The 27,094-nt window shown below is 42.2% G+C and overlaps 1 protein-coding gene across 6 annotated transcripts in view; it reads right to left on the bottom strand.

Moving 5' to 3' along the window:
* dachd (dachshund d) overlaps window positions 1-27,094 on the bottom strand; it is a 141,907-nt gene that overhangs the window by 10,655 nt on the left and 104,158 nt on the right. For 2 of the 6 annotated variants that reach the window (XM_007547170.2, XM_007547168.2), the window contains exons 4-7: window positions 24,647-24,727; window positions 18,844-19,016; window positions 18,529-18,673; window positions 18,266-18,397 (exon numbers count right to left, since the gene is read on the bottom strand). In XM_007547170.2, the coding sequence (XP_007547232.1) occupies window positions 18,266-18,397; window positions 18,529-18,673; window positions 18,844-19,016; window positions 24,647-24,727 (531 nt within the window). The remainder of the gene's footprint in view (window positions 1-18,265; window positions 18,398-18,528; window positions 18,674-18,843; window positions 19,017-24,646; window positions 24,728-27,094) is intronic. The other 4 variants (XM_007547169.2, XM_016669009.1, XM_016669010.1 and 1 more) reach the window with 4 other exon arrangements.

Below are 27,094 nucleotides of genomic sequence, written 5' to 3'. Positions count from 1 at the left end.
AAACATGGAGATTCCTTTGTGCTGTTTCTTCTAAAGCCCCCCGCCCCTCTTTTTTTTTTTTTTTTTGCATAAGGTATTAAACAATATCAAGCAAAAACATAAATCCAGCAGCAAGACCTATTTAAGAGATGTCATGCGTATTCCAAAAATGGAGATACGGTAGGGTAAGAGGGGGGGGCAGAGCCGGCATTTGACCCCAGAGAGTCGGGCTTGCTTTGTGCACACACGCTCGGGTGCCTGTCAAACCTAAGATGACATCATCCTCCATTCATCACTGGCAGAGGGGTAGGGCCCTGCCATCTGCTGTCCAGCCTCTCCACCGGGCCTCGGTGGAGAGGAAGAGGAGCAGAGGGAGGAAGGGAGGGCGAGCAGGAGGCAGACCAGGCAAACACATGTACAGCTTGCTTAAACTAAAACAGTATGTCAGACACTGACACATTAGATCTGACACATGTTTTCGTCCGGTGAGCTTTTATTAAGCCAAGAGGATGTAAGTGCTACCATCCCGGTGAAAGACGTTTCTTATTGAACGCGCTGCATGTCTGCACTATTAATTCTTTTGAATGCTAATTGAATGCAAAGTTGGTTGGGTTGGGTTGGTGGGCGGAGGGGAGTTTTAGGTATGGAGTGAAAAGCTGGCGGTTCCCGCTCTCATCCAGTATTCATATCTGTTTATGTGGCAGCCTGAATCTTGTACAAACAGCGAGCGGAGCTGAGCAGCCCCCGCCGTTTCCCCCTCTCTCTCTCTCTCTCCCTCCTCCCATCAATATTCACCAGCGCCAGCCAAGTGCTGGGAACAGCTGGTCTTACATTAATTAGTTTAAAGTATTTATTTCACCCATCCTCAGAGCAGATTGAGCAAAAACATTGGAGATTATTTCAAGCATCTGCAAATGCCCTGGAAACATCCCGGCGCCAAAAGTCGAGTGTTCGGATTCACAGTTTAGGTTTGTAATTTGGAGAACACTTTTTTTTTTTTTTTGCTCTTTCTCTCTCTCTCTGTGTGTGTGTGTATGCGTGTGTGTGTAGTGAATGGGGAAGTTGGTAAAATACGCACCGCTGGTCCGTAGAGAGAGCAAACAACCTTTCTCCCTTTTTCAGATGGAGTTCACTACTGTTGATTAATTAGAATGGATGGTTGCCTAATGGATTAAAATTTGTTTATAATTTGACTTCATAAAAATAATGAATTGCCTACTTTTAAGAAGGCACTCCTGCGGTAATTTATTTCATCTGCAGCAGTCCTGCTTTTTTTTTTTTGTTTGTTTTCCTGAGGTGGGCGTCGAGATTCGGGAGATGCGAAACGCGCCGTCTCTACCTGCACAGCGGAGCAACATGGAAGTCCCATTTTATCTCAATAAATGTAACTAATCAAAGATCAGAAGCATTGCGCCTGGCTCTGGATCGGGTTAATACAGACATACCGCGTGCATTATATGTATGCATGCATCACCCACCTCCAATAAAATCACCATAACAACTAGAGACGTTAGTAGACCTCAGGGAAAGGTCCGCTGTTCTGGCTTTGTAATTGATTTGTACTGTAGGCACTTTGTCCCTTATTTAGTGTTGGCATTAATCATAAATCATTGCTTTAACAAACTCCGGCTTCCCACTCAGCAGGCCTCGCCTCCCAACACAAACGTTGGATCACAGGGAATATTTGATGGCTTTGTTGCAGGGGGGGAAACAACCTGTCATGCTCTGGGAAAAGCAAACAGCACGTTGTGTTCGACAGACTCCCAGCCACCGTACAGCACCTCTTGTCAGATAACATTTCCACCAGGAGCGATGCATAAGTACCGGCGTTTGGGAGAGGAAAGAAATACGGAGCTAATGGGTGGCTAATTTAATCAATGCAATCAAACGGCGCTTAATGAAACTAAATGTAAATTTTAACAGAACAAGATCTGGATCTGCGGTTTCCAGGCAAGTCGAATAGGGCTTGCACCTCCCCCCAACTCCTTACCCAGCAGGCTCTCACCCAACTCTAGGCTTTAATCGTTCGCCGCTATAAGGGTGTACTGAGATTTTAAAGACTTACAGTTTCGAAAATGAACATTTCACGTAATTTTCCTACGGTTTAAGGTGATTTTCACGACTATTAAAGCTTGAGGTGCCTCAGTATGGAGCACAAAGCAGCACGCCGCTGCTTCTATTCCACATGTTGCATTGTAGGTCAGCTGGCTGACCGTCACTTTCCCCTCGTTCACAGGAAAAAACAGAAGAAGCTCGTCAGAGATAATTCCAGTTGATAAAAACACAGACGGTTATGTTTTGGAAACTTGAGGAGAACCATTCAGAACCACTCTTGTTGAGGTAATGGTGTTTGAAAACTATATTGGGTTGGCTACATGTGGAATATCTGCGAAGCGGCTGACTGCAGGCTACCGGAGCAGACAGCCTGACTGATTTACCAGCTAATATCAGTTTGTTACGCTCGCAGTTTTACTTGAAAAATATCACAAACGATAGAAAAGTATAATATTCTCACTGGAAAACTAATACTGTTTTTTTAAATTCCTTTTTAAATTTATGTTATAGTAGATCACATTTAGTGCAGTTATAATCAAGCGGATATATTATTTTCTGTAGCAACAGGGCTCATTATTATATTTCTCACTTAAACTCATGACATTGCGTAAAGCTATACGCTTTTTCTCTAAAACTTTTGCTAAATGTCGGGCATGGATATTATAAAGTGTATGAATGTGGCATATTTATAATTCATAGGGAAAAAAAACGCACAAAAAAAATCAGTTATTTGAATATCATCAGTTATTTAATGCGGTTACACCGTTGCGTTTTATTCTCGGTCATCATGCTGTGCTGGCCCATGCCTATAGGTCCCCATCGCTCTCCTCCCTCTGCCTGGCTCCAAACCTTGGCATGCGTTTGCATGTTTACTTCTCAGCATCGCTCCGCAATCATTGACTTCAACTTAATTACAGCGACAGGCGTTGGGAGCGTTGGGGGCTGGGGGGATGGAGTAGAGTGGAGTGCTCTGTTTCCAGGTGATATTTCTGCGCCGGAAAGACTGCCAGCAGCAGCTGCAAAAGCCTCTGGTGCTTACCGTTCGGCGAGGGAACAGATAGGGTCTCCCCATCCTCAGTTCCCTCCCCGGCCCACCCTGCGCCTTCTCACTAAGAAATACTGCACAGAAATAAAAAAAATAAAAATAAAAAAACACTTGCGGGTCACCCCTTGTCACAAATAACATTTCATGCACAACTGTTTCGGTGGATAATAGGAGCCACAAATAAAAATGGGACGCTGTAAATACAATGCATTCTGAATGAAATGCCATAATTTAAAACAACAGCACCCCCCGACTCCGTCCTCCACCAACACTCTCTCCGTCCTCCGCCTCCACCCTGCTCTCAATAGCTGCAGAGGGAGTCCTTGACAGTGTGGTAGCAATGATGAATCACCTATCCAGTTAATTTTCTCACTCCTCATGTGTTGTGCTACTAAAACAGGAGCCCAAGAATTGACTTGACAAAGTATGAATGTGAAAAAAAAAATCACTTGGAGGGATCTGGGCTTATCTCCAATTTACATGTTATTAGGTTTGCGTTGCAAGAGGCATTTGGACCTGGCATGGGGAAAAAAAAAAGAAAAAAAAAGATGGAACCATGATAACCAGAGATAAGCCATCGATGAAAAAATAAATCCACACTCCAAAGCCTTTGAAATGTTTGACGGAAAGAAAGAAAAAAGTCACAGGGAGTGGAGGGGAAGTGGCCTGATTCGAAAATGTGACAGACACACATTGCAATCTGTTGTAAATCTAGAAGAAACCTTGGGAAATTTAGCTGCAATCTCTGGATAAATAGCTGTAATTGACCTTGGGAGTTGAAAATGTGCCATATGTTTCTGGTTCCTGTGTTTGAAACCGGCTCCCTCAGGACTTTTACGCTGAGTGCTCACACAAATTCAGAGAGAGCTGCAGGAAATAGGAAGACAGGCAGAGAGGGAAGAATGGAGGGGAGTGAGAGGTAGATGGTCGAAGATGGATGGATGGGTGAGGCTTAGTCTGGGGCGGAGGAGGCTTTAACAGGACTGAGTGAAAGAAGGAGAGCGTTCTGCTGGCCAGTCAGTGTGATATATTGACAGGTGAAGCCTTTGTCCTTGTTCCTCCCAGCAGGGGAACCGAATGCTAAACCTGGATGTTGTCAGCGGAGCCCAACACGCGAAGCGCAGGCGTTCCGCTTTCACTGTGCAATTACATTTGATTTGACCTGCCATGGTGCAGCGGAGAAACCGGCCTCCCCTCTTCAAGCGGAGTAGTTATGACCTCTCGGACGGCCATTAGCAGCAAACGCAGCATTATTCCACCTGCACTTAAAAGCACCGGATTTGGAAAGAAATCTTGTCAAGGGAGATATCTGTCTTTGGCTACCAATGCACAGATGCAGCAGGGTGGGTGGAGGTGGGGAGGAAAGTAGTTGCATGCAATTTGAGCACTTGAAAAAAACATGAGCCTGAGCTGATCTTGCAGATGATGTGTGTGCACTCTGAAGAGTCTTTCAAGAAAAATAAGGGGGAAGAAAACGGTTTTAGAGAAGTTAGGATTTAACTGGTGATTTATTTTTTTGCTGTATATATTCGGAAAATGACAATTTACTAGGGGTGGAACAAGATCTAAACTGTATTCAGTGTTTTGTTTAGTTTTTTTTAAATGAAGTCTGTGGATACGGATGGGAATTTTGGAAATTGACAAATCATGGAGTCCGCCACATAATGTGGAGCACTGTCGAATCTGAGTATTTTATCTAATGACGAAGGGTTTCTTTTTCTGTGAGACTACCTGGAACCACCATAAAAACCCTCCACATTATCAATGAGCAATATCCTTCCTCCAGAATGCAGAGCTGGTCAGCATCAGTGAGATTTGTGCTTAGTGAAGACTTTTTGGAGCTGCATGTGCCGAGTAAGACTGTGCTGAAAGAGTTGAGAGGAACATACTGTATCACAATTCTGCTGTACACTGTATACTGCTGATGGAATACAGTACAAATGAATCTGAAAAGGATCAAGTTTTAGAAAATATGCTTTTTCTTTATCCTCAAATTAAACCTATAATCTATTTGTACAAAACTATTTATACAACAAAAAGATAGGTATGGTTCAAAGAGCTTTACAAAGAGATCAACTTTAACAAAATCTAACTAATCTCAGATAATTTGGATTGTATTTATATTAAACTGTAAGAATTTTAGATGAAAACCTTGTAAATATATAAATCTTTATCTTTTAAATGTGGATTTTGGAAAAATGTAAATGGAAAAGATGGAATTTGGGGGGAAAAAATTAATGATAATTGGTAAAAAGAAAAAAATATAGAAGAGCTCTTCTTGCTGTGCAACTGGGTTCTTGGCAGTAAAGAGAAACAAAAGATTGTGACATGCTAATGGTTAGCAAGTCTGTGCTTTCACCTGAAATTGAATTAAAGAGCTAATTTGGTGTCCAAAATCAGAAACTATTACACAGATAAAATCTGCACTGAATATTTCTAAACAGACTCTGTTACGAAAACAGAGGTAGAGTTATCCTCACTTTTAAAATGTTTGTGCGGCAGCGCGGTAGAAAACCACGTGGCTACAGAGAAAACGCCACAACTAGCTAACTGTTAGCCATGCTGCAGTTAGCTAGCATGGAAGTTTAACATGTTTGACCTTCTAGGACATTTTCATGATCATTTTTACTTTAACTTAACTTTCAGACCTATTAATTACAAATATAAGTTAGACAAATTGGCAGCTCATTGTTTCTATTTAACTTGCTTGGCAGCTTGAACAAGTTAATTATAAATGTCAGCCTAATCTGACTGCCAGGCAAACTTAAAAGATGCAGTGCGGTTAGCTATGATGAGGTTTTAGCCAATTATTGAAAGCCCTGTTGACGCGCCAGTTGTTGTTTTATTATATTCCTATGAATACAGTAATGGATAATGTCACTGGGGAGCATTTTTATTATCACCACATTCACCTTCACTCTGTAAAAAAAACAAGCAAATAAGCAATATTTACTGAGAGAATATTGCTAATTTGCGTGCTCGCCTTGCTCTTGTGAACCTATATCGTCTTGTGAGCTGAACCTATCGCGACATCCCCACTGTTTACTGTGGCACTGACTCTAGGAGCTGGCGTAGGTTGATTGGTGCAAGACAAATTTTTCTGCAGTGTGTGCGTGTGTGTGCGTAAAAGCGAAGAGGAGGAGATGTAAGCAAACAAAGAGCCTCAATCATATACACACTCATTACACACATGCACTGCACACCACACTGATGTGCCCTCATCACATTTAAGCTAATTTCCTTTTCATCACGGAGAGAGGAAAATGAGTGTTTGCCCCATCCCTGCTGAGGGACAAAGTCAAGAGCCCCGGTCGGTTTGGGCTAGATTAACAGGTAACATTTGGCTCCCACTCTCTTATCACAGCATGAAAATCAAACCGCGTGTTTTTCCTCTATCGCTCCCTCCGTCTCCCCCTCCCTAATGTTCCCTTCACTTAGAGATGAAATCGCTCGCTGCACAAACCCATTTTGGAGAAAGGAGAGAAGGTGAGTGGGATAATCAGGCTGGCCACTGGGCCGTGTTTCCTAAACGCTCTCCAAAAAACATTACTGTGCACAGGCATAAAATTAGCACCAGGGACCTTAAAATGTTGACATTTAGCATGACTTTTTGGAGAGTGACACCCTCATATTTTCTTGTAGGATATCATTAAATTTCAACTGCCCTATGGCTGCGCGTTTCCATTAATAACCAATTCAGTGTGTCACCTCTCCCTTTTTCTCTCACTCTCTCGCTTGCCACCTTTTCCTTTTTTTTTTCTTTTTTTTTTTCCCAAAGTAATGAGTCCATTGCTTTGCCTTAATAAATTGAATCGTATTCTCAAGGCCGTATGAAGACGGAGCCACAGATGGACAGGCTGCATGGAGGGAAATAACCATAAATCCTTTACCGTCAGAGAGGCGGTGTGAGGTGACAAAAGCAGACAATCACAAACAGTGATCACACCGAGGAAGGTGGGTCCTCCCTGCTACAGCTGTCTCCTGCCGGAACGGCTAAAGTATGAAGCATTGCTTTAACTGATGAGCCCTGCTAATGATTACCTGTGAGAGCAATCAGAAGGTTGGCGGATAATTGTCAACAACTGTCCGCAAAGTTTATTAGCACCTTCATAGCAGGGTTAAGGAAAAGCTTGCACAACAGTTTAGATCGCGGTCGTGTAACAATACTGGTGTAATTTTTGCATGATGTTGGGTTCGCAGCAATGAGACTGAATACAATTTTTATAACAACGAAAAAAAAACACATTAAATTTTCCTTTTGTATATATTTAAGAAAAACAAAGGTTTCCTAATTCACAAATGGTATTTTAAAGAATCTGCATCACGTGCAGAATTGTTTAGTTTGATCAGTCTGGCGGCTTGAAAATTGAATCAAGAGATTATCAAATGTTACACAAGAAATATGAAATAGTCCTTTACTTTAGGAATAAGTAATCAAAATGTTATTTAAAAGCACCGGTGGCTTCTTCTATGCGTTATTGTCGGCCAGGCGGTTGAGAAAAGGTACTTTGACCCTTTGAAGTTTTCGTCTTTACGCGTCACCTAAACGAGCGATCTGACAAAGGACATCTTGAATCAAATGTGTTTTAACTTGCACCCACACTGGAGTCATTTCATAATTTGCCTATTTAGTTTAACACTTTCCAAACACACTCAAAGGATGGTTTGTTTCTGACCTTATGCTCTACTTAGAGCTTAACGCAACGGCACCTACTTACAAGAAACAGAGAAGCGGCTATTCTATTTGCTACTTTCTTGTGTACAGTCTTTATCAATGATTTAAATGGACCCAAAACAGACAATGGATTCATGCAGTAATTCATGTTTGTTTCTTCTACCTTAACTAGGGTAAATAGGTCAGTCAGAATGAGGCTTTTGGAGCATGCGCTCCTCGTTTGCTATCCAGATAACGAAGGGCTCTGACTGCAGCTGTAGGAGGACAGGGCCCACCTGTGAGTGCGCCATAGTAAAACCTGCTGCTTGTTGGCGGGTCAAACAAACAAGCAAATCAGTGCTCAAGTTAATGCAAAAAAAGTGACCAGAAAAAGTGGCTAGAATCTTTACTAGTGACCTATATGAAAAAAAAAAAGTTTCTTGAAAACCTTGATTAGTTGCTAACGTCACAAAATAGTCACTAGATTCCTTGAATCCTTGAGATACAAGGAAAAGGAAAAGATCTTTAAATTGGCAACTCTGGTTTCGTGTTGTCAACAAGGCAGTAACGAGACGATTCCTTCCTTTTCTTGCTTGAAAATGCGAGTCTCAGGAATACATAATTGAGCAGACAGCTTCATGTCTGGATTTCATTTTATTGGCTTACACCTTCTTGTTCAGATGAAGTCACTTGCTGACCTCTGGTGAATAGCACGTTGCGAGACAGACTTCATCTTGACAACAAACACTGTGGCGTTTTAATACTGCGAGATCTCGTGCCACAAGCCTGAAATTGATGAAGAAACTTCTGGTATTGTATTTAATGTTAGCTTGGAATAGATTGGAAAAAAAAGAGAGAGAGAGAGAGAATAAGGACCAGAGAATGAAGCAAGGGAGCAGAATCTGTGTTGACTCCTATTCAGGAGGAAGATATCTTGTCTTTTTATGCGGCCCATGTCATATTTATTGCATAAAGGTCAGAGTGTTCATTTGTTCAAAGTCAGCGTTTTGCCCGTCTCCTCTCCTCTCTTCTCGTGTAATAAATGCATGGGGCTATGTCATTATCGGACCTCTGAGGATTACAGGCTTGGCTGACTGTGATGACTGCATAAAAGCATGCAGGACTTCTTTTTTTTTTTTTTTGTTTCCACCAGCGCACACCTTCAGATGAGCTCTTAATGGAGCAAGAGTGGAGACAGAATGGCGTTTTGCAGAGTGACGAGCGGAGTCGGAAGAAACGAGGCAGAGGGGAAGAGGAAACGGAAGGAGGGGGAAAGCAGGAAGGTTCAGGTGAGGAGCCACACGGGGAGGAATCCATAAGCTTAAGCTTTCGGTCACCATCAGGAGGAGTAAAATAAACTTTTGTCCCAGGGGAGGAAAAAAAAAAGAAAGAAAAAGGCAAAGAGGCAGAATAGATTTCCCTAATTCACCTATCGACTAAGAGCCCAAACTGTCGAGAGGATAATACTTGGCGAAGGACATTATCGTGAGGCGCTTTGAAGGTGTTCAGATTGTCTCTGCATATTGACCCCCGTTGTCCAGCTCCGCTTATCGACAGCAGAATCGTTGAGATTAAACGGGCCTCGCCTATCGATTTGCTTTTTTGCCCGAATCATTCCCATTTCAGAAGGGGATCATCTGTACTGTACAGCCCCCACCACCGAATCCACCGCCCCCCGACTCCCCCACCCCTCACTGTAATCTTTCCTGACCCGCTAATCATCAAACCATTTACGTCCTCTCTCTTTGTTTCAGCTCTCCTTTGTTTAGCATTTACCAATTCATTACAGCAACTTCTCCCGCAGCTTAACTTAGACGGCGGCTGGGGAACCCTGCTTCCATCCGATAGCGGCGCGCTCTCCAGCGAGGATGTGCCACCGAAACGCGCGCCCGACATCGCAGCGCACATGCCAATTACATATTGATAATTAAGCATTCAAACAAACAAACAGAGAGGAAACCCCCCCCCCCCATAATCATCGGGTTTTAATAGAACAAGTGTGAGCTTGGTGTGCTTGGCCAGATAGCCTGCTGCTTGATCAGAGCTCTGTTGCGTTTTATTTCCTACAGGGAGGAGGGAAGTGAAGGAGGATGATGGGGAGGCAGGGGGAGATGGGCAGGCAGACACATTGGTGTCATTGCCTGGCATTGCAATCCTACAGGGAGAGGCTGCGCTGTTGCTGCTGAACGAATGTCGACGAAGCCTGGCGCTAATCCAGCCTCGGATATGCTGAGCTGCTTTTTAAATGGAGATGAAAGGACAAAGGCGGAAATGGGGAAGTGTAAACTTTAAAAAGGCCCAGGCTTAAGGAGCCCCTCGCTCTGCAAACTGCCTGGCGTTAAAGCCACTGTCGCCCCCCACCCCCCACATACCCCTCCACCATCAAAAAAAAAAAGGAGGGAAAGAAAAAACTGATGCAAATCCATTAGCAGAGTCCTGTTTTCACAGTCATAAAAATACTTAAGAGGTTTAAAACGGAGGGTGGTGGTGGGGGGGGGAGACGTGTTAAACGTGTGGAAATCTGTTTTGATAACATTATTCGTGACAGTGGCTTTGCGCCGCGTGAATTAATAACACTTCATTTGCAGACGGAAAGGAAGCCGGCATGGTATTTCCAGTTAAAGAGATTAATTTTTAAAGACCTAATTGACAGGCTGGGGTTAGGCTGGATAAGCAACAGACTATAAGGCTGCAGCTGCAAAGTCAAGGTGACTGCAATACTCAGAAAGAGGGGAAAAAAGAAAGGCTTTCAACAAGCAGAATAGAGAGCAGAGAGGGAGGGAGTGAAGAGAATTAGTCTTCAAGCACTTTTTTTTTCCTCCCTCCGCCCCCTATTCTTCCTCTCTTTATTAGGAATGATTTACTTTCTCTGTGAAAGGATATAAAAGCTCAAGTATAGTGCCGTAATTATCGCAGAGTGAAAATTTAAAGGTTTGACTCACAATGTCCTCAAGTTAGCCCGCAGACTTGCCGGGCGATAAGAGCGTCTGCGTTCGGCGCTCGGCATCCAATCGGTTGTGTTTTATGGGGCTTTGCCGAGGAAGAGCGCACACACACACACACACACACACACACACAAAAAAAAGCAAGTCTGTAAACATGATAGACTGTGGAGAACCACTATACTAGGGGGCCCCCATGTTTACCTTGGCAAGAGCCTGGCCCTGGCAATGTCGGGGCGGCGTCGCTTAATTACTGTTTACATGTAAATATTAAATTATACAAACAAGCCCGCCGAATGTCTCAGACAAAAAAAAAAAAAAAAACTACAGAAATACAAATTCAGGGTCAACCTTATCTGTCTGCAACAGTTGCCGCAGCTGCGAGGAAGAGGATCGTTTTGAATCGCAAATTCGCTGCATTGTACATAATCTTCATAATTGCTAAATGCTGTTGTCCAAGGGCATTCAGGTAAATACATTGCCATCATCTGCATAATAGCAGATGCTCAGATATGTAAAAAAAAGAAAAAAAAAAAAAAACTCATCTTGTGTCCTCGGGTAGAGAGAGGGGGGCGGGGGGCGAGAGAGGAAAACACAAAGAATGCAGGGAGGCGTTTTGTTAAAAATAAAAAAAAATAAAAAAACAAGATTCGACCGATGATCTTGAATGTCTCCAGTCAAGACACGAGAGTTGATCCCTTTTGATTGCGGACCTGTGTTTTCCCTGACAGTCCGGGCTGGCAGCAGAGCACCGGTGCCTGCGGTGCATCTCTTGTATGGCTGAGTAAAGCACTTGTTCATTTGCAGTGAAGGGTAACATGAAACAGGCCTCAGCCCCTCTGATGGACAAGGAGATTTCACCTTCGCCAGTGAATGATAATGCATTATTAAATTTGCCTCTCTGCTCACTAGATACACTTAGCTGACCACAGCATATTTATCTCCCCATCCGAGGCTCACGTCTTGGCAGGAGAAAGCATTCTGTCACTTTTGAGGCATTTCAAAGATTAAAAAGAACCTCTCTCTTTTCAACGTCCCTAAAAGCATCCCCCCTCGTTTTTTTTTTTTTTTTCGTTTTTTTTTTTTTTTTCCTTCAGTGAAATGTGATTAGTGGGAGATGGTGTCACGCAATGGAACATTCATGAGGGGGAGAACAAATATCCAAATGAACTCCCCATGTCCTCGAGGAATAGCCCCTCTCTGCACCATCAGCAATCTCTCTCTCTCTCTCTCTCTCTCCCTCTGACGCGCGCACGGTGCCGGGGTGGGGAGGGAAATTTGATTGATCCTCTATTGAATTATTTTTTTGCACTCTTTCATTTCAACAGGACGCACTGACAAGTTGTTTGATCATAAAGCATTATTGTCTGCCAAGTCACATTTCAGGGTTGTGATGGCTAATGATCTTGCCTCCTGACTTGGGGGAAAGTCAGGTAGTCAGCATGTGTTTGAAGCTCGCAAACGCCAAGGACATCGGGGAGGGCCGAGCGAAAACAGGGCTACATTAAAGTCGGAAAAGATGAAGAGAAGAAGGCGCTCCCGCCGAAACGCGTGGAACTTTTAATGATACTGTACGCAGGTGCCCGTCAATGTCAGGGAAATATTTACGCTGCAATATTGATGCAGAAAGTTTTACCTGGACCCCAAAAGTCTGCCCCCCCCCCGCCGGCCCACCCCTTCCGACCCTGCCTTTTTATCACTGCGACTGCATATGCAAAGAAGGAACAGAACAAAGACTACAAAGGCAGGAGATTGTCTTTCTTTTTTTCTTTTTTGGTCTTTTTCATCTTTTCTTTTCTAACCATATACCCCCTTTCTCTGCACGAGCCCCGTCGGTGTTCGCGAGTCCTTTAATCAGAGCTGCACTTCGTCCAACAAACTGCATTCTGGGACCATGGCGGCATCGACGCTCGTCAGCTGGGCATGCACAGGCAGGGGGCAAATTACCGCTGTCCACTGCGGTTGCGGCGGCGCATCAGGCGTCAGGCAGGTATGAAAGCATGCGCCTCCAGGTGACATAATACACCGCAGCTTTCCGTCCAGCGGGCTTTGGAGGACATTACGGATGCATCTCCTGTTGTGTCAACAAGTGTATATACATTTACCAGGGAAGAGCCGATATCATATTACCAATGATTCATCCGCTTTTAAAATATGGTTTACAGAATCAGCTTACATAACGTTGTCCCGTAAGGCCTCTCAGCCCGGCGCTACAGGAACACTCAACTGCAGCGTGCGGTACGGGCTCACGTCCTGCACGCCTACTGGTAAAGGTGTGTAGAAAAAGTCCTTAAGATTAATTCTTCTTTTAGTGGAGCAGCATATCGCACCGCAAAAATGATTTTAAATCCAGCCGTTAATTTGAATGCAACATTTGATGTAAAATGGAAAACAAAAGGAAAATTGCGAACTTTGTCGCACCTTACAAGTTCCAACAGCATAAGTTTAAACCTAGAAATGTACGCTCACGTTAAATCAGAAACGATTTATCAATTTATTAATTCTTGTTTCTCTGGTTTTTAGATTTGACTTTAAAAAAATAGGTCAACTTCTTCTAGCCACTCTTAGCAAAGAAAATGGCGGGAAAAGAAAACCTTCAAGTAAAGTCTGATGTGTGCTGAGCTCCGCAAGAAAATAACTATTTGCCTAAAGTTGACCGTATCTGCAGCTGGATAAACAATTAAAAAGTTGGACTGGATGAGGATTAAGTTCATCTTGCCACCATGCAGAGTGAGGATTACAGTAAAAGAGGTAAAAATGAGTGCCACGAGTCTCCAAGTCTCCATAACAACCACGAGAAGCTATTAAATGTCATGTAGTGGTTTAGGAGCCGTTTCAGTCCTACCATAACAAATTAAACGTGATGCTTTGCTAAGCTTTTGCTTATTCTAAACATTTTTTAAATACCAGTAAATTTTACATCATGTGACTTCTTCAAGAAAACCAGGGGTTGTTGGATCTTTCAGGAGGATATCAGTAAAAAAAAAAAATACTAATCTCGACAAATGGTTAATTTGTACACATTCAATGCTATTACAAGCAGTACATTCAAAGCTATAGAAAACCTGTAAGCTGAAGAGAAGAGGGTGTACGAGTACTAGAGACATACGTCACGATAACTCTGTCTGTACACTGGAAAAAAAAGTGTTTTTTTTTTAACTAACTTTAAAAAATTATGCTACTTTGCTACTGCTAGTTTTGCTCAAGCTATGTATCTGCTTTAAGAATTATTCAAATCAGAATTGTGGCGTGTGCAAAACTAATAAAGTTATCTGAGTATTTTTTTTTTAAGTTGGTTCAAAGAAACATTTTTTTCAGTGTTTGCTCCCACCTTGTGAAATGTTGCAGCAGCTGAGTCGTCTAAAAATGTGCCACAATTACAACTTAATGTCTGATTTGTTTCTTCCTAACTGAATGCATCTCAAAACATTTTCAGGGTGATATTACGCTACTGCAAAGAAACTTACTTTATTTTAAGATTTGTTCACGCACAGTTACTAAGGACTGCAAACAGGAATGCAACAAAGTGGCTGAAACGTCTGCACTCCTTCAGCATACATACAGTGCATATGGCTTGCGTTCTGAAACACATTTTCCCAGAGGAAATCCAACGATATCCAGTGTTTGATGTCCAAAGAGTGAGTTTACAGCCAAAAAGGCTTCCGTACCTTTCAAATTTTCCCCTTGTTTGTCAGCTACCTGCTGTTTCACGAGACAGAGGCTTGTCGGAAGCTATCACCGCAGACTTGCTTTTTGAAGCAATTCAATTAGTCACATATGAGGCAACATTTAGCAGTCTGCTCGCCTTTACTTTTTTTTTTTTTCTTCCTTCCTCTCACACATCATCTTACCTCTCTATATCACAGTCTCAGGCAAATTTTGGACAATAAATCGGACCCAAGTTCAAAGAAAAAGGAAAAAAAAAAAGGACACCATCTGGCTACTCCACATTGGGTGACACAAGTTTAGAAACTGTCTTTTTTTTATTTATTTGATTCAAAAACAAACAGCCTTTGTCCTTCATCAGCACAGATGACGTGAAAAAGAAGAGACGCGCTCACAGGATATGAGCGATGAGACATTATAGCGGCTGTCTCGGAGGTGTCTGGCTATTTAAATAGTCTCCATATGAGCCGAGGCTCCGCATCCTTCCTCCGCACACACCAAACTCTCTTCTGAGAGTGCATTGCGAGAGATTAATTTAATGCTCTGCCAGGATCATAAAGATCAAACAAGTGGAGAGATATCATTAAACCACTGGAATGTTATCTCATTTATCTAAACAAACCGATGCGATGAACAAGCCTAATTAAAAAAGCTCACCATAAACAAAGCTGCGGACGGCAAGGCCTTTTTTTTTTGCCCCCCTTCCCCCCCTTTTTTTTTTAACAATGCGGCACATTTATTTTATTAATCTAATGCATCGTGTATCATATCATTACAGTTCAATATTTCTATCATTAATTTTATTCCCTTCACTTAAAGCTTTTATTGGAATTACTTTGGTTATTAGTTGGTTCTTAATGTATTGGTTACCTCTGTATCTTGCAGCTACAATCTCTCTTATCTCGCTGCATAAACCTGTGCATGTTATTCAAATTGCCTCATTTATTATGATAGCTTCCTCATGTAAATTGTGCTGACTGCTCGCCCTTGCACAGTCCTCATTAGACTAATGAAAACCTTCAAACGAAAAAACTAAACAACCTGCCAAATAAAGGTCCGGGGTTATTATGAAAATTACAACTGTTGGAGCCGGGAGAAGCTCTCTTCATTAATTCATGCTCAGCAAATTGGTAACTAATTTAGTTGCACTCCTCTGCATTAATGGGTTATTTTATAAAAATGTTTTTCCACAGCCGGAGACCTCTGGTGCGCACTCCGGAGAGCTCGGAATCCTAATCAAGTCCGGCGACATATTAGAAATTGACAATCTCGAAAGATAGCGCCGCGTGCGTCTGCGAGCGGACGCGCACGGGTCAACTAGCTGGAGCTGCTGCTTTTTACTTATTTATTTATGGATTAATTTTTTTTCTAGGACTGCAAAGAAATTACAGTCATTTCATTATCAAGGTACAGAGAACGCACTTCGGCTGAGGATTCCAGGTACTTGGTGGAGGACTCTTCCCCTGGCTTTGTTTGCGTTACTCTTTTGTTCTTCTGAGATCCCACCACCTCACACACACCATCTCCCTTTTTTTCACACTCATGCACACACAGTTAGGCGGTTTGTGACCTATAAATTCAGCTCATGATCCCGCTAATTATTACTATTCACTGCTTCACACCCCGCGTGTGAAGGTCTAACACGGATCTTCACGTCAGCCCAGCCATAGGGGAGCGTACAGTCCGATGATTTCCACAGTGGTTTTAATATCATTATCAGCTGCATCCCACCCTCCATCACGCAGAACAGCACAGCCATTCAACAGGGAATACGGAAATCTATTATTTGCTTCATTTTGTGTTTAATCCGCAATGCTTAGAAATGTTTTCTGTCTGGAGGTTCTAATTGCTTTTCAGATAAAATAATAATAATAAAAAAACAATTAAATGGAAAAAAAAAACACTTTTTTTCCCGCCTCCAAGCTCTGTTAAATAAGTCGAGTCAATGTAGGATACTAAGACTTTAACTAGGACTGAATAAGATTAAGAGTGAGCATTTTAGCAACACACACACACACACACACACACACACACACACATACATACCAGAGGGATCTGCTATGAGACAAACAAAGGTTGCTGTGTTGACAGCAACCTCAGAGTCACTGTTAGGTACGGTGGATGATCTATTAGGCTGTGGGCCTTTTTCTCTTTCAAATGCCCTGGGAACCTTGTTAGAGAGGCTGGCGTTGTTAATTATTTGTTCAGGTGATCCTTTATAGTCCTGTTTTATTAGTAGTAGTATTATTACTAATAAAAGAAAACAATAGTCTAATGCTAAAAAAAAATTGTTGACAAAAAGAGGAATCACAAACAATTTTGCCCTCGACATTCAGGTGATAGACATTAGTTTCATTTTTCTGTTTATAACATTGAGGCAAGTTGTTTAGCAACAAAACAAACACCAATGACTTGTTTATTGGGGTTTTATGTTTCTACCGTTGTGTTTGGGAAACAATCAGCAGAACACACTCAGCCACAGATCAAAACACTTTTATCAATGTTCAGACCATGGCAACATAGTCTCTTTTTCAACACCAATGTTCTACTTGTTTAAGGTTTAATAACTACTACAATCTTTCCATCAGCATTTGGTCCTCTAGTATCTAACAGCCAAAGTTGACCGGTTGGCCTTAATAAGACTTAAAAAAAGTCACAATAGAGACATTTTCATCACCAGACCACTTTCACAAAATGATCTGAGTTAACTGTAACAATGGGGATTTGTATCCATGTCTCTTTTCATGTTTGGACCGGGAGAGGAAGAGAACCAACAGCGTTTTCCTTTAAGGGAGGTCCAGGCTGGGATTTTGAAAGCAGAACCTTATGTCTTATATTATGCACACATGGCGGAGCTGTCATGTGTAAATTAAAGGCAGCTATTTTTGTCAGTAAAAACTGAGCTTTCGGCAACAAATACCCCGAGGCTTTTGGCGTGAAACGAAGAACGGATATGTGGTAAAGCGCGCCGTGTGTGGAGGACCTGTGATGCTGTGGGCCTGCTTCTCCTCCCTGCAAAACCTGTTAAGAGGACATGGCATCTTGACGTCTTTGAAATACCGGGAGATAGAGGCCTCTGCCAAAAACACAAAAAAAGAAACGGAAAACGGATTGTTTTGGGAGCTTCCAGTGAAAATAATGGCACTGAACATACCGCACGATTAAATCAAGTGGTTCACTGAACACAAAATCAACTTTGTCCATTTCAGCTCCCACATCTAATCCTGTGGAAAACCAATGGGGTGTTCTGAAAAGAAGGGAGTATTAAGAACTCTGGAACATCTAGAGATACAATTACTTCTTAATGTAGATCAAACTGAAGGCCATGGGGGCCACATCCACCCCGCCGTAGCTCTTTATGTGGCCCTTGAGACTCCAACACCAAGTTATGTCAGCTTTTTGATATTCTGCGATTGTGGAAATTCGTGCAAAATCAACAGATTTTTATTTTTTTTTCACGCTACTGCATAATTTTCCCACAAAAACGGTCAAAAGGGTTTAAGTGAGTGCTAACTCGCACACGTCTGCATTTGGCAGTGTTTACTTTTACTACAGTGTAGTAAAAGTGAAAAAACTTGATGTCAATGTGATGTGAATATTTCCTATTTAGCATTGAAAAATCTGTGATTTTGATTGCAAAAAAAAATCATGAGAGCAATTGTTAAATCTGGAAGGGACTGCTCAGTGTGAAAATATGTTCAGTACTGTTTAATATTAAGAAGCACTCATCAAATGCTGTATCTATTTTAACAGTTTATTTATGGTTTTTATCAACACATTCTGGCACAACCGGCCCACTGAGAGCTTTCATGATCTTGATTCGGCCCGAAATGAGAATGAGCTCGACATCCCTTCTTCAGGTCATACAATCTGACATTTGGGAACCACTAAAGTAGATGGCATTTCTCACAAAGTTCCACTCACCTTTGTCAGTGTGCATCCTTTTCACTTCATGGCTCATGTCGTGGGCCAGGTCTCCCTCTTTAGGCCCAGGGGCAATGTTGGGGGACAGGCCGAGAAGGGCTTGGTTCATCGACAGCCCGTTGTGGTGTGCTGCTGCAGAAGGATCGCCAAGAAATTACTAGGAACACCTATAGACTTTCCTCTACTCTAGATTCTTAAAAAAAAAAAAAAAAAAACAATAATACATTTGGTTATGTCGTTTGTTGCGCAAAAAGCAAACTTACGTATCCTGTCCGAGGAGCTTTCTGTGTGGGCTGGGGAGCTGGACACGCTGCTGCTGCGGTGGGATGAAGGGTGGCTGCCGGGCCTCCTGTTGTCTTCTAAGGAGGGCGCAGGGGAGGGACTGTCCGGCACACGTTCCTGCAACCCCAGCAGCCACAAAACACACACAACCAAAATAAACATCTGACGCAGATACAGAATTACACCACGAGAGTAAAAGGTTCAAACTTTCCAGAGTCATAAACAAACAAACCCCGCCCCCACCAAAAAAAAAAAAATAAAAAAAATAAAAGGGTGTCATTATCTTAAAAATTTACCTTTATAACAGAGGTGACCATTCTAGAAGGCAGACTCTGGCCCTGGGCAGCAGCAGCCATGTTTGCAATGGTGCTGAGGTGGTTCATCTGGCTCATCGCCATGGTGACAGAGGCTGGGGGCAGACTGACCGGGATCAGGGGGTGTGGCATCATCATGAAGGGGAGTTCCAGGCCTGAGACACATGAAGAGGACGCTGTTGGTTACTCAACGATGCATATCATGAGTGAGATAGCAGTCACAGGTGGGGAGGTGGAGGGGGATCTTGTGGTGCTCTGGCAGGAAAAACTCCATCCTTGCTGGTAATAATTAAGCTGTCAGCTCTGAGACGCTCTTTATAAGAAGTGTCCAGTAACAGTAAAGCTTAACGTGACCATCTGTTAGGAAATACAAGAAAAAGAGGCTGGTGTCAACTGTTAAGTACGGCAGAGGATCTGTAATGCTGTGGGCCTGATTTACTCCCGAGGACCATGTTGGAGTGCATGTCGTTACGGTCCATTTTAAATAGCAATTGGACATAAACTCAACAGCCTAGCACTACTGTTTATCAGGAAAAAATGTGGAAAAGTTAAGAATGGTAGAGGCTCTGTCATGACGTGGGCTTCGTTTTCTTCAAAAGCGCTTGAGAACCAATGACTCTCAGTCTAAACATTACCGTCTAATCGAAAAGTGCTGAAAAGAACATATGTCTACTGTTGAGTAAGGCGGAGGTTCTGTGGGGGTGTGGGCCCGTTTGTTTAAACCCTCAGCCAATAACATCAAGGCCTAACAAGGCCGTCCAATAGAAAAAGAAAGGGTGGAATAAGTTCAGCTAATTGCAGTACTTCTTGGAAATCATGTTAACATAAAACATATAAATATTTTACTATATGTTATTAATAGCTGCTGCTTCAATAATAATAAAGATAATGGGGGTGAGACTTCATAAACTGTTATTAGCAGTAAAGATATATTAGTTATTCTACAATGAATAAAAAAAAGGGGGCACATTATGGAAATCGGCCCAATATTTACATGGGAAAAAAGAAAAAGAAATCCCTTTAAAAACAAGGGCAATCTCTGAAGTCATTACCCAAATGACTAGTTAAATGTGCAAATGACAAACAAGTACTGTTAGACTACAGTGTGGCAATGACTTTGGGCCAATTATCCCCCATACCAGAGAAACAGAAACAGACCAAAAAAAAAAAAAAAAAAAAACAGGGTGTGAGACTGTACAATGAAAGGATTTCCATTTTCTTTCATACGTGCACAAATGAATCCATTAGAACGCGCAAGATATCTTACAAATGTTTTAAATTATTCATCTGCCGCCTGGCATTTGTCGCCCTAATTGGGAAAAACCGAAGACATTAGGCGCGCGAGAATGTAAAAAAATGTCTATTAAAGATACCATACGGGGGGTAAGGAGCTAGTCAAACAGTGGCCCTGTACTTGTGCTTGTGAGCGGCTTAATGAAAACAAGACGACTTTCAAAGAACGCGAGCGCAGACAGAAGGTCAAAGCTAGGTGTCTGTGCCTCCCCGCTCAACCAGCGCACCCCCCGCCCCCACCTCCCTCTCTCTCTCTTTCTCTCTCTCCCTCTGTGCTTCCCCTCCTCGGCTCTCCTCTGGGACTTTGAACTGAGCGGGATCAAAAGTGACTGGAAAACATTTTGGTCTCGTTCCTTCGCCACTCAGATGCTTCTCCTCAAAACTGCTTGAAAGAAAAAAAAAAAAAAAAGAAACAACCTCATAGACACTATTGGATCTGATTGAGCCTCTCCGTAGATTTTTTTTTTCCCATTCCTTTTTTCTCTCTTTCTTTGGCAGCCTGGTTCAAGGTAAAAGAAAAGAAAGACAAACCAACAAGAAAGACAGAAAGTAAAGCAAATCTGCATGAAAGAAACAAAGAAAGGAAAAAAAAAAAAAAAGACGATGGCGCCATCCACAAAACAACTCCGGTTCTTTTCTCTTTTTTTTTTGTACCAAACATCAGTAGCCAAAGGGCAAGGAGATCTGTATGGCGAAGCCTCTAAAGAGAAGGACACTGGTTTGAAAAATGAAAGGACCTGAGAAGTACTCCTCTCTGTCATTCTACCTCCTTCCAAAAGAAGCATTGATTTCCATAAGAAAGATAGCACGCAGTTTCTCAGTGGTGAGTATTTCCAGACAATATAAAGCAAAAGGGGGAGATTAAAGAAAGGCGGAAGCCAAGAGCTGCACCTTGTAGCGGCGCCTCCGCCGAAGCTCAGACTGAATCAATTACCACTCAGCAGGCTAAGCTCAATTAAAAAACACCACAGAGGGCCCTGATTGCGGGGGTACTTACTGCGGGACAACATGGTAAGGTCTCGGCTACCTATCAGGCTTTCAAGGCCACTCAAGGGCCGGAGAGAAGAGACTTATTCTGCCTTTGAGGCGGATGTATTACACCCATTCAATCAGGCACAGTGACGCGCATTGGGAAAGATTTTCGCCATATTGGAAAAAAAAAAGAAAAAAGTGGAAAAGCCACCTAAAAATCACACGTTCTGTGTTTCTGCAGTAACATTCCTGGACTTATCTCCGTGTTATTCCTTGCACTTGACGGGCGTACGAAATCTCACGTCCCCACCTGACTGACGGCCTTTCAGGAGAAAACACTGGACTTGTGTTCGCGCCGAAGGAGGGGTATTAGTCTCGCTTTCAGCGTCGGCCCGGCCCCTTTCTTGTCACCTCGTCCCAAAGTGGTGTTTCTCCCATAAAGACCTATTCAGGCCGCAGCGAGGGAATGTGCCACAGACCTAACAAGGCTCCACCAAATCCCTTTGTTTGTGGCTGAAAGGAGCCAGGTGAGGAGGAGGTTATTCAGGAAATGGGCCGGTTTTCGCCACGCAGTTAAGTGTCATTCACGTGTAATTTCCTTCTAGTTTGTGATGTAAGCTCCAAACATTACTTAACTCTGGATTAATAAACAACATGTTTTTCTTTGTCCTTTTTTTTTTCTATTCAAAGAAACCGACAAACATTAGTTTGAAGCGGTGATGCCATGCAGTGGATATTATTGGTACCGATGACAAAGGGGGCATAAAAGTTCTTTCATTCAGGGAGAAAAAGCTCCGATGTTAAGAAATAATTGCCCGGTGGTGGAATTACCGTCACGCCTACCAATACAGTTAAAAAAATAGAAAATAAATAACTGAATAATTTTTTGAAATTATTTTTGCATTATGTATCCTTGATCTAAGCTAATCAGACTGATCTAGAGACGTCAAAGTAAAAAGCACTCGTCCGTGCTTTTCCACGGACGAGTACGTGGAAAAGCATCCTTTTCAGTTCGGTAGTGGATCTGTGATGCTGCGGGTCTGCTTCTCTAAGACATGTTGCATAGAACCCTGAAAATTGAAACACCAGGATGCTTCCTAGAGAAACTTGACGTCCTCCTACTGGAAACTGAAAATGGGTCGTTTACCAGGTCTTATGGCAGGATGCTGATGGAAAAACATCTGGACAAATCAAGACAGAAACGATTCAACAGACACAAAGTCAGCCGCAGTGACCATAACTAAATCCTAATGAAAACCTGTTGGGTGAGCTGAAGAGAAAAGCATACGAGAGGACAATCTACAGACACTGACGTCTGTATTTCCCAAACTCTTTGGTGTGCGATTTATGCTACGGCAAAAAAACAACAACATATGTTTATTTCAGAGCTATTGAGGCATCTTTACCGGGTTTATTTTAGCTGCGCTGATCTCACACGTACAGAAAGTTTAGACCCGACGAGGTGAATTCCTACAACAATCCCCCCCGCGCGCACCCTCCTTCGCACTCAGCCCACCGTCTCTCCTGGAGGGCATAAACAATACATTTGGAGTAATTTACCTGAAGTAAGCCTGAGGGAGACCGCAAAGGTGAACTCCTATTTACCATCATTAAAACTACAAATCGCTTAATACCAATATAAACAGCTCAGCTATTATGTTGTGCCGTGCTTTTTGCGAGTTCACGCTCGGATGAGCAGAGATCCGAATCGCGGAGGATGAATTGGATGAATTAAAACAGCCCTCGGTAACAGCGTGATTACAAAGCTGTTACATCGGGGCTTTTTCGGCACTTCTAGTTGCTTAACGGAATCGGATCAGAAAAAGAAATAAAAAGGTTCAATGTGGTTTTTTTTTTTAAAAGATTAAAGAAAGAGTAGAATTTATTTTGAAAACAACACTTGACTTGACTTTTGCTGTGGTTAATCTCTTTATGAGAACAAGACCTCAACCTTTCCGGCTATAAAAACCTACAGAAGGGAAATAAGAGGAAGAAGAGCTAAGCCTTTGTCATTGAAAATGGTATGAGAAACAAGCACCCTCCCCTCCACACTCCACCCCCCCACCCCGAACCTTAACTCTGCTGTGGACAGATTTCCCCTGACAAAAATTAAACTAGCTCCTACTTGGCACTTTATTATCTCTTCAACTGAATGATTTATTGTTTGTGGAGAGAAAGAAGCAAAGAGAGAGAAAGGGAAGATTACATTTCCACCTAAAGCTGTGGCCTGATCTTGTTTTTTTTTTCTTTTCTTTTTTTTTTCTGTCCAGAAAAAAAAAAAAAAAAAAAAATGCTCCCGACAAACAATAATGTCAGCTGTAATTGATCAGAGGTCGCTGGCTGGGCCTGCAGTAAAAGCGCACTATTTAAGCGACAATCGGCCCCGCGCTCTTCAGACGCTGGCTAATGAAGCTGTCTGTCTGGGCTATTTACCTTCTCTTAAATGGAAGGGGAGAGATGTACTGTAAGAGACAGGGCTGGAGAGGATCTGCCTCTCGCTCCTGTGAAATAGGACCTGCACATGCCTCAGGAATGTATAATTGGTTGCCGCAGCCAAAGCCGGGGATTCGGCGCTAATTAAATGACTTGTTTAAAGCCTATCTGTCTTTGTTTGGGAGGCTCTGGGCTTCAGAACAATGCATTGTAAATGCTGTTGTCAAACAAACATTCCCGGTTATCCTTTGATTGGAATTGAACAAGACAAAGGGCTGATTTACTCAATGCTAAGCCTCTGGTTTTTCATGCTGTTGAATATAGTTTTCTTTCTTTTTTTTTCTCCTTCTGATCTGTCAAAACCAACAGGAACAATCCAGTCAAGCAGCTAAATAGACCGACTCCCTGCACAATCCAGCCTTCTGCAGCAAAACAATCTGAGTTTTCCTGCTAATTGCTCTTGTAAAATGCCCCCATGTTGCGCTTGTGTTTCTACAAAGGTGAGGTGGGGTTACGGAGTCTTTGTTGTGGTGGTGGTGTTGAAGATTCAAGCACTCAGTCCCCCCTCCCCAAAAAAAAAGAAATGAGCGACTAATGATAAAGTTCTAGAGAGCTTGGGGCGGCGTAGCTGCAGATCGGGCGCCGCGTATGCGGTTGCTATAGTCCTGGATTTGATTCCTGACCTTTGAACCTATGGTGCATGTCTTCCCCTTCTTCTACCCCTTCTAATTTCCTGTCTGATTACTGTCAACAGTGGCACAAAAAATGTTTCAAATCCTTGACTGTAAAGGTGTGGACAAGATGTGACATCAAAATGCCGAGATATTTCTCGCTAAAGTCAAGTCTGTCTCACGATGTTCACTTGGTGTCTCAGCATAACTTCGTCTGTTTGAAGTCGGTGTTTCTAGACTCATATTTTAACGTAAGAAAAGGAAGTTGCTCTGCTGTGTTATCAGACTGATTGGTAACGACTGCTCATTGGGGTGGTTGACAATTCTCGATTTCAACAGTCAATCGATAATTGTCCACAGAGGTTTGTGGATTTCAACAGAAAAAGGGTCGGGGTCAATACGCCCTGTCTTCTTACCCCCGTCTTGTTCCCACGTGTCGCCATTTCCTCTCTTCCTACTTCCATTTTGTACCCATGCAGTCCACTTTGATTGGAATCCTATAGACAGTGTGGACAGATTTTAAAAAGTGAGAAAAAATATATACATACTTGGAGCCTGAAAGTGCAGATGGGTTAATGTGACTTGCGCTCTGGGTTCACCACAAGTCACGCTTTTCCAGACTCAAATTTAGAACATTCCTAACATATAAACACCAAGGAAAGATGGGTTTACCTGCTCTATTTGTTATCAGCTCATTACCAACCCCAGTGGTGGATTTGCCTTCAAACGCAGCAGTGTGTCGAATGGCCTTTTTGTTGTACTTTTGGCAAAAATGGTAATTTAGATCACATTTCAAAATAAAGCGGATACGAGCTTTATTTTCGTATCCGCTGGTGTCTATGGATACCAGCGGATACGAATCCACAAACAGATTAATCTATTTGTGGATTTTTCTGTGGAACATTGAGTCGATTGGCTGTTGCCCCCAAAAACTGAGATATGGAAGACCACTGTGCATATTAGCTCATGTTAACATATATTTGGTGTTTGAATTATTAAAATAGGTATTCAGAAACATTTCTGGTCTCAAGTATTACAGGATTTCAGCTGTTTGTGAGTGGTTGTGGTCCCTAACCATCACAAACAAAAGGGTTCAACTGTATATTTTGCTTAATGCACTATTGTTTTGTGATTTGTGATCATTTTGTTATTATGTATTAAAAGTACGTTTTAAAAAAATGCCATTTTAATGCTTGGTTTGGTACTTAAACCACACCCAGGAGTGATATAAACCCCTGAGGTAAGACTCTTTCCAAGGTTTGGATTTTTTAATCAGTGTCTGTATTTCACTGTGGGTTTTCTGGCAGTAACTCAACAACAAAATAGTATTATTTAATTTGGAAAAAAAAAAAAATCAACTTTAAAAAATAACTTTATTTGCTTGACAATTAAACAGAATCAAATTGAGAAACCAAAATATATTTTTTTTCTATACCAAAAAAAAAAGTCTCTTTTTGTCCAAATAGATAATGTGGCAGAAAAAAGTTCCATACTTTTTAAAATTAGGAATCTACACATATTAAGAATGCATAGGAAGCTGACGTAGCATAAATATGCTTCAATGGTCAATATGACTAAGAAAATGCTTTATAAGTTCAGTGCATTTCTTATTTACCTGGACTCAACTTTTGGACACTAATGCTCTTTAAGACAGTTTTTGAGTTTTGAAATCTTCAGCCTGTTTGGGAAAACAGAAATAATTTCTTGTCTTGTTCTCATGGAATGAATATCGAGTATCGTCTTGTCCTGTGAGTCATATGTATCAACTCCTCCTTAATCACCCCTTAAAATTCACGTCCTCAAAAAGAAATCTAAAGCGTGAGAGGTGGAGGGATCTCTGCACCCGACGAACCGACCGAACGCGAGTCGCCGCCTCCGTAAGCATGCCGTAGAGCGGCGTAAAGACAACACAGGTGCCCAGAAACATACCTTCTCCTTCAATCATACGAGGAGTACACACACAAATGCAAACAAGGAAGAAAAAAGAAAAAAAAAAAAAAAAACCCAGACATACACAGATGGCATTTTCAGTCAAGGCTGGTGAGTCCTGTTTCTCATTAAAACACGGAGGGGGGAGAAAAGGTATGGCGCTTTGATGTAGCCACCCACAGCCCTTCAGTGTCATTGAAAGAAACTTTGAAGCTTTTTGTGTTTACACAGTTAATGTCGATAATAAAGCAAACATCTTGCCTTTGTTAAATACCTGCTCTCGGCTCCGTGCCGGCGTGCACGCAACGCCCGAGTTGAAACGGGACGACATAAAAAGAACACATCATCGGCGCAACAAAGAGCGGTAAACATGAAAACAACGGCGGCGTACGGATGATTGCAGGCCAGACATGAGAACACATGCGAACAATATGCTTTACATTCGGGAAAGCCGTGAGGATCGGAATGCATTTCGGCCTCGTCCGCGTCAACAAATGAAACGGCTTTAATGCGAAAGGATAATAAAAACAAAACAAGACAAAAAAAAAAATAAAATAAAATAAAAAAAGAAAGATGCACTGATTTCATTCAGGTGGGTGAAGATTTCCTGCCAAGACACCTCGTGTAATGCGGCAGAAAGCATGATAAGAAAACATTTCTGATTTGATGAGGTAACATAATTGCTTCCCAATGCAAACCCACCAGAGTGTAACATGTGCTGGAAATTATCAAGGAGACAGACAGAGGTGTTTGTCCTTAAAAGAGTATTAAACACACACACGCACGCACACACACACACACACATAAAAAAAAACAAAAGAAAAAAATCCCACGGCAGGCAACTTTTATGGGATAATTTAAATCCTCTGCTCGGATGGCGCGCATTCCTTATGAAAATTGAAAGATCAATCATCTCTGTGACAGATCTGTTGTGA

This window comes from Poecilia formosa, unplaced genomic scaffold, assembly GCF_000485575.1.
Source record: "Poecilia formosa unplaced genomic scaffold, Poecilia_formosa-5.1.2 Scaffold19, whole genome shotgun sequence".
NCBI classification, from domain to species: domain Eukaryota; kingdom Metazoa; phylum Chordata; class Actinopteri; order Cyprinodontiformes; family Poeciliidae; genus Poecilia; species Poecilia formosa.
This window is presented reverse-complemented; position numbering and strand designations above follow the sequence as displayed.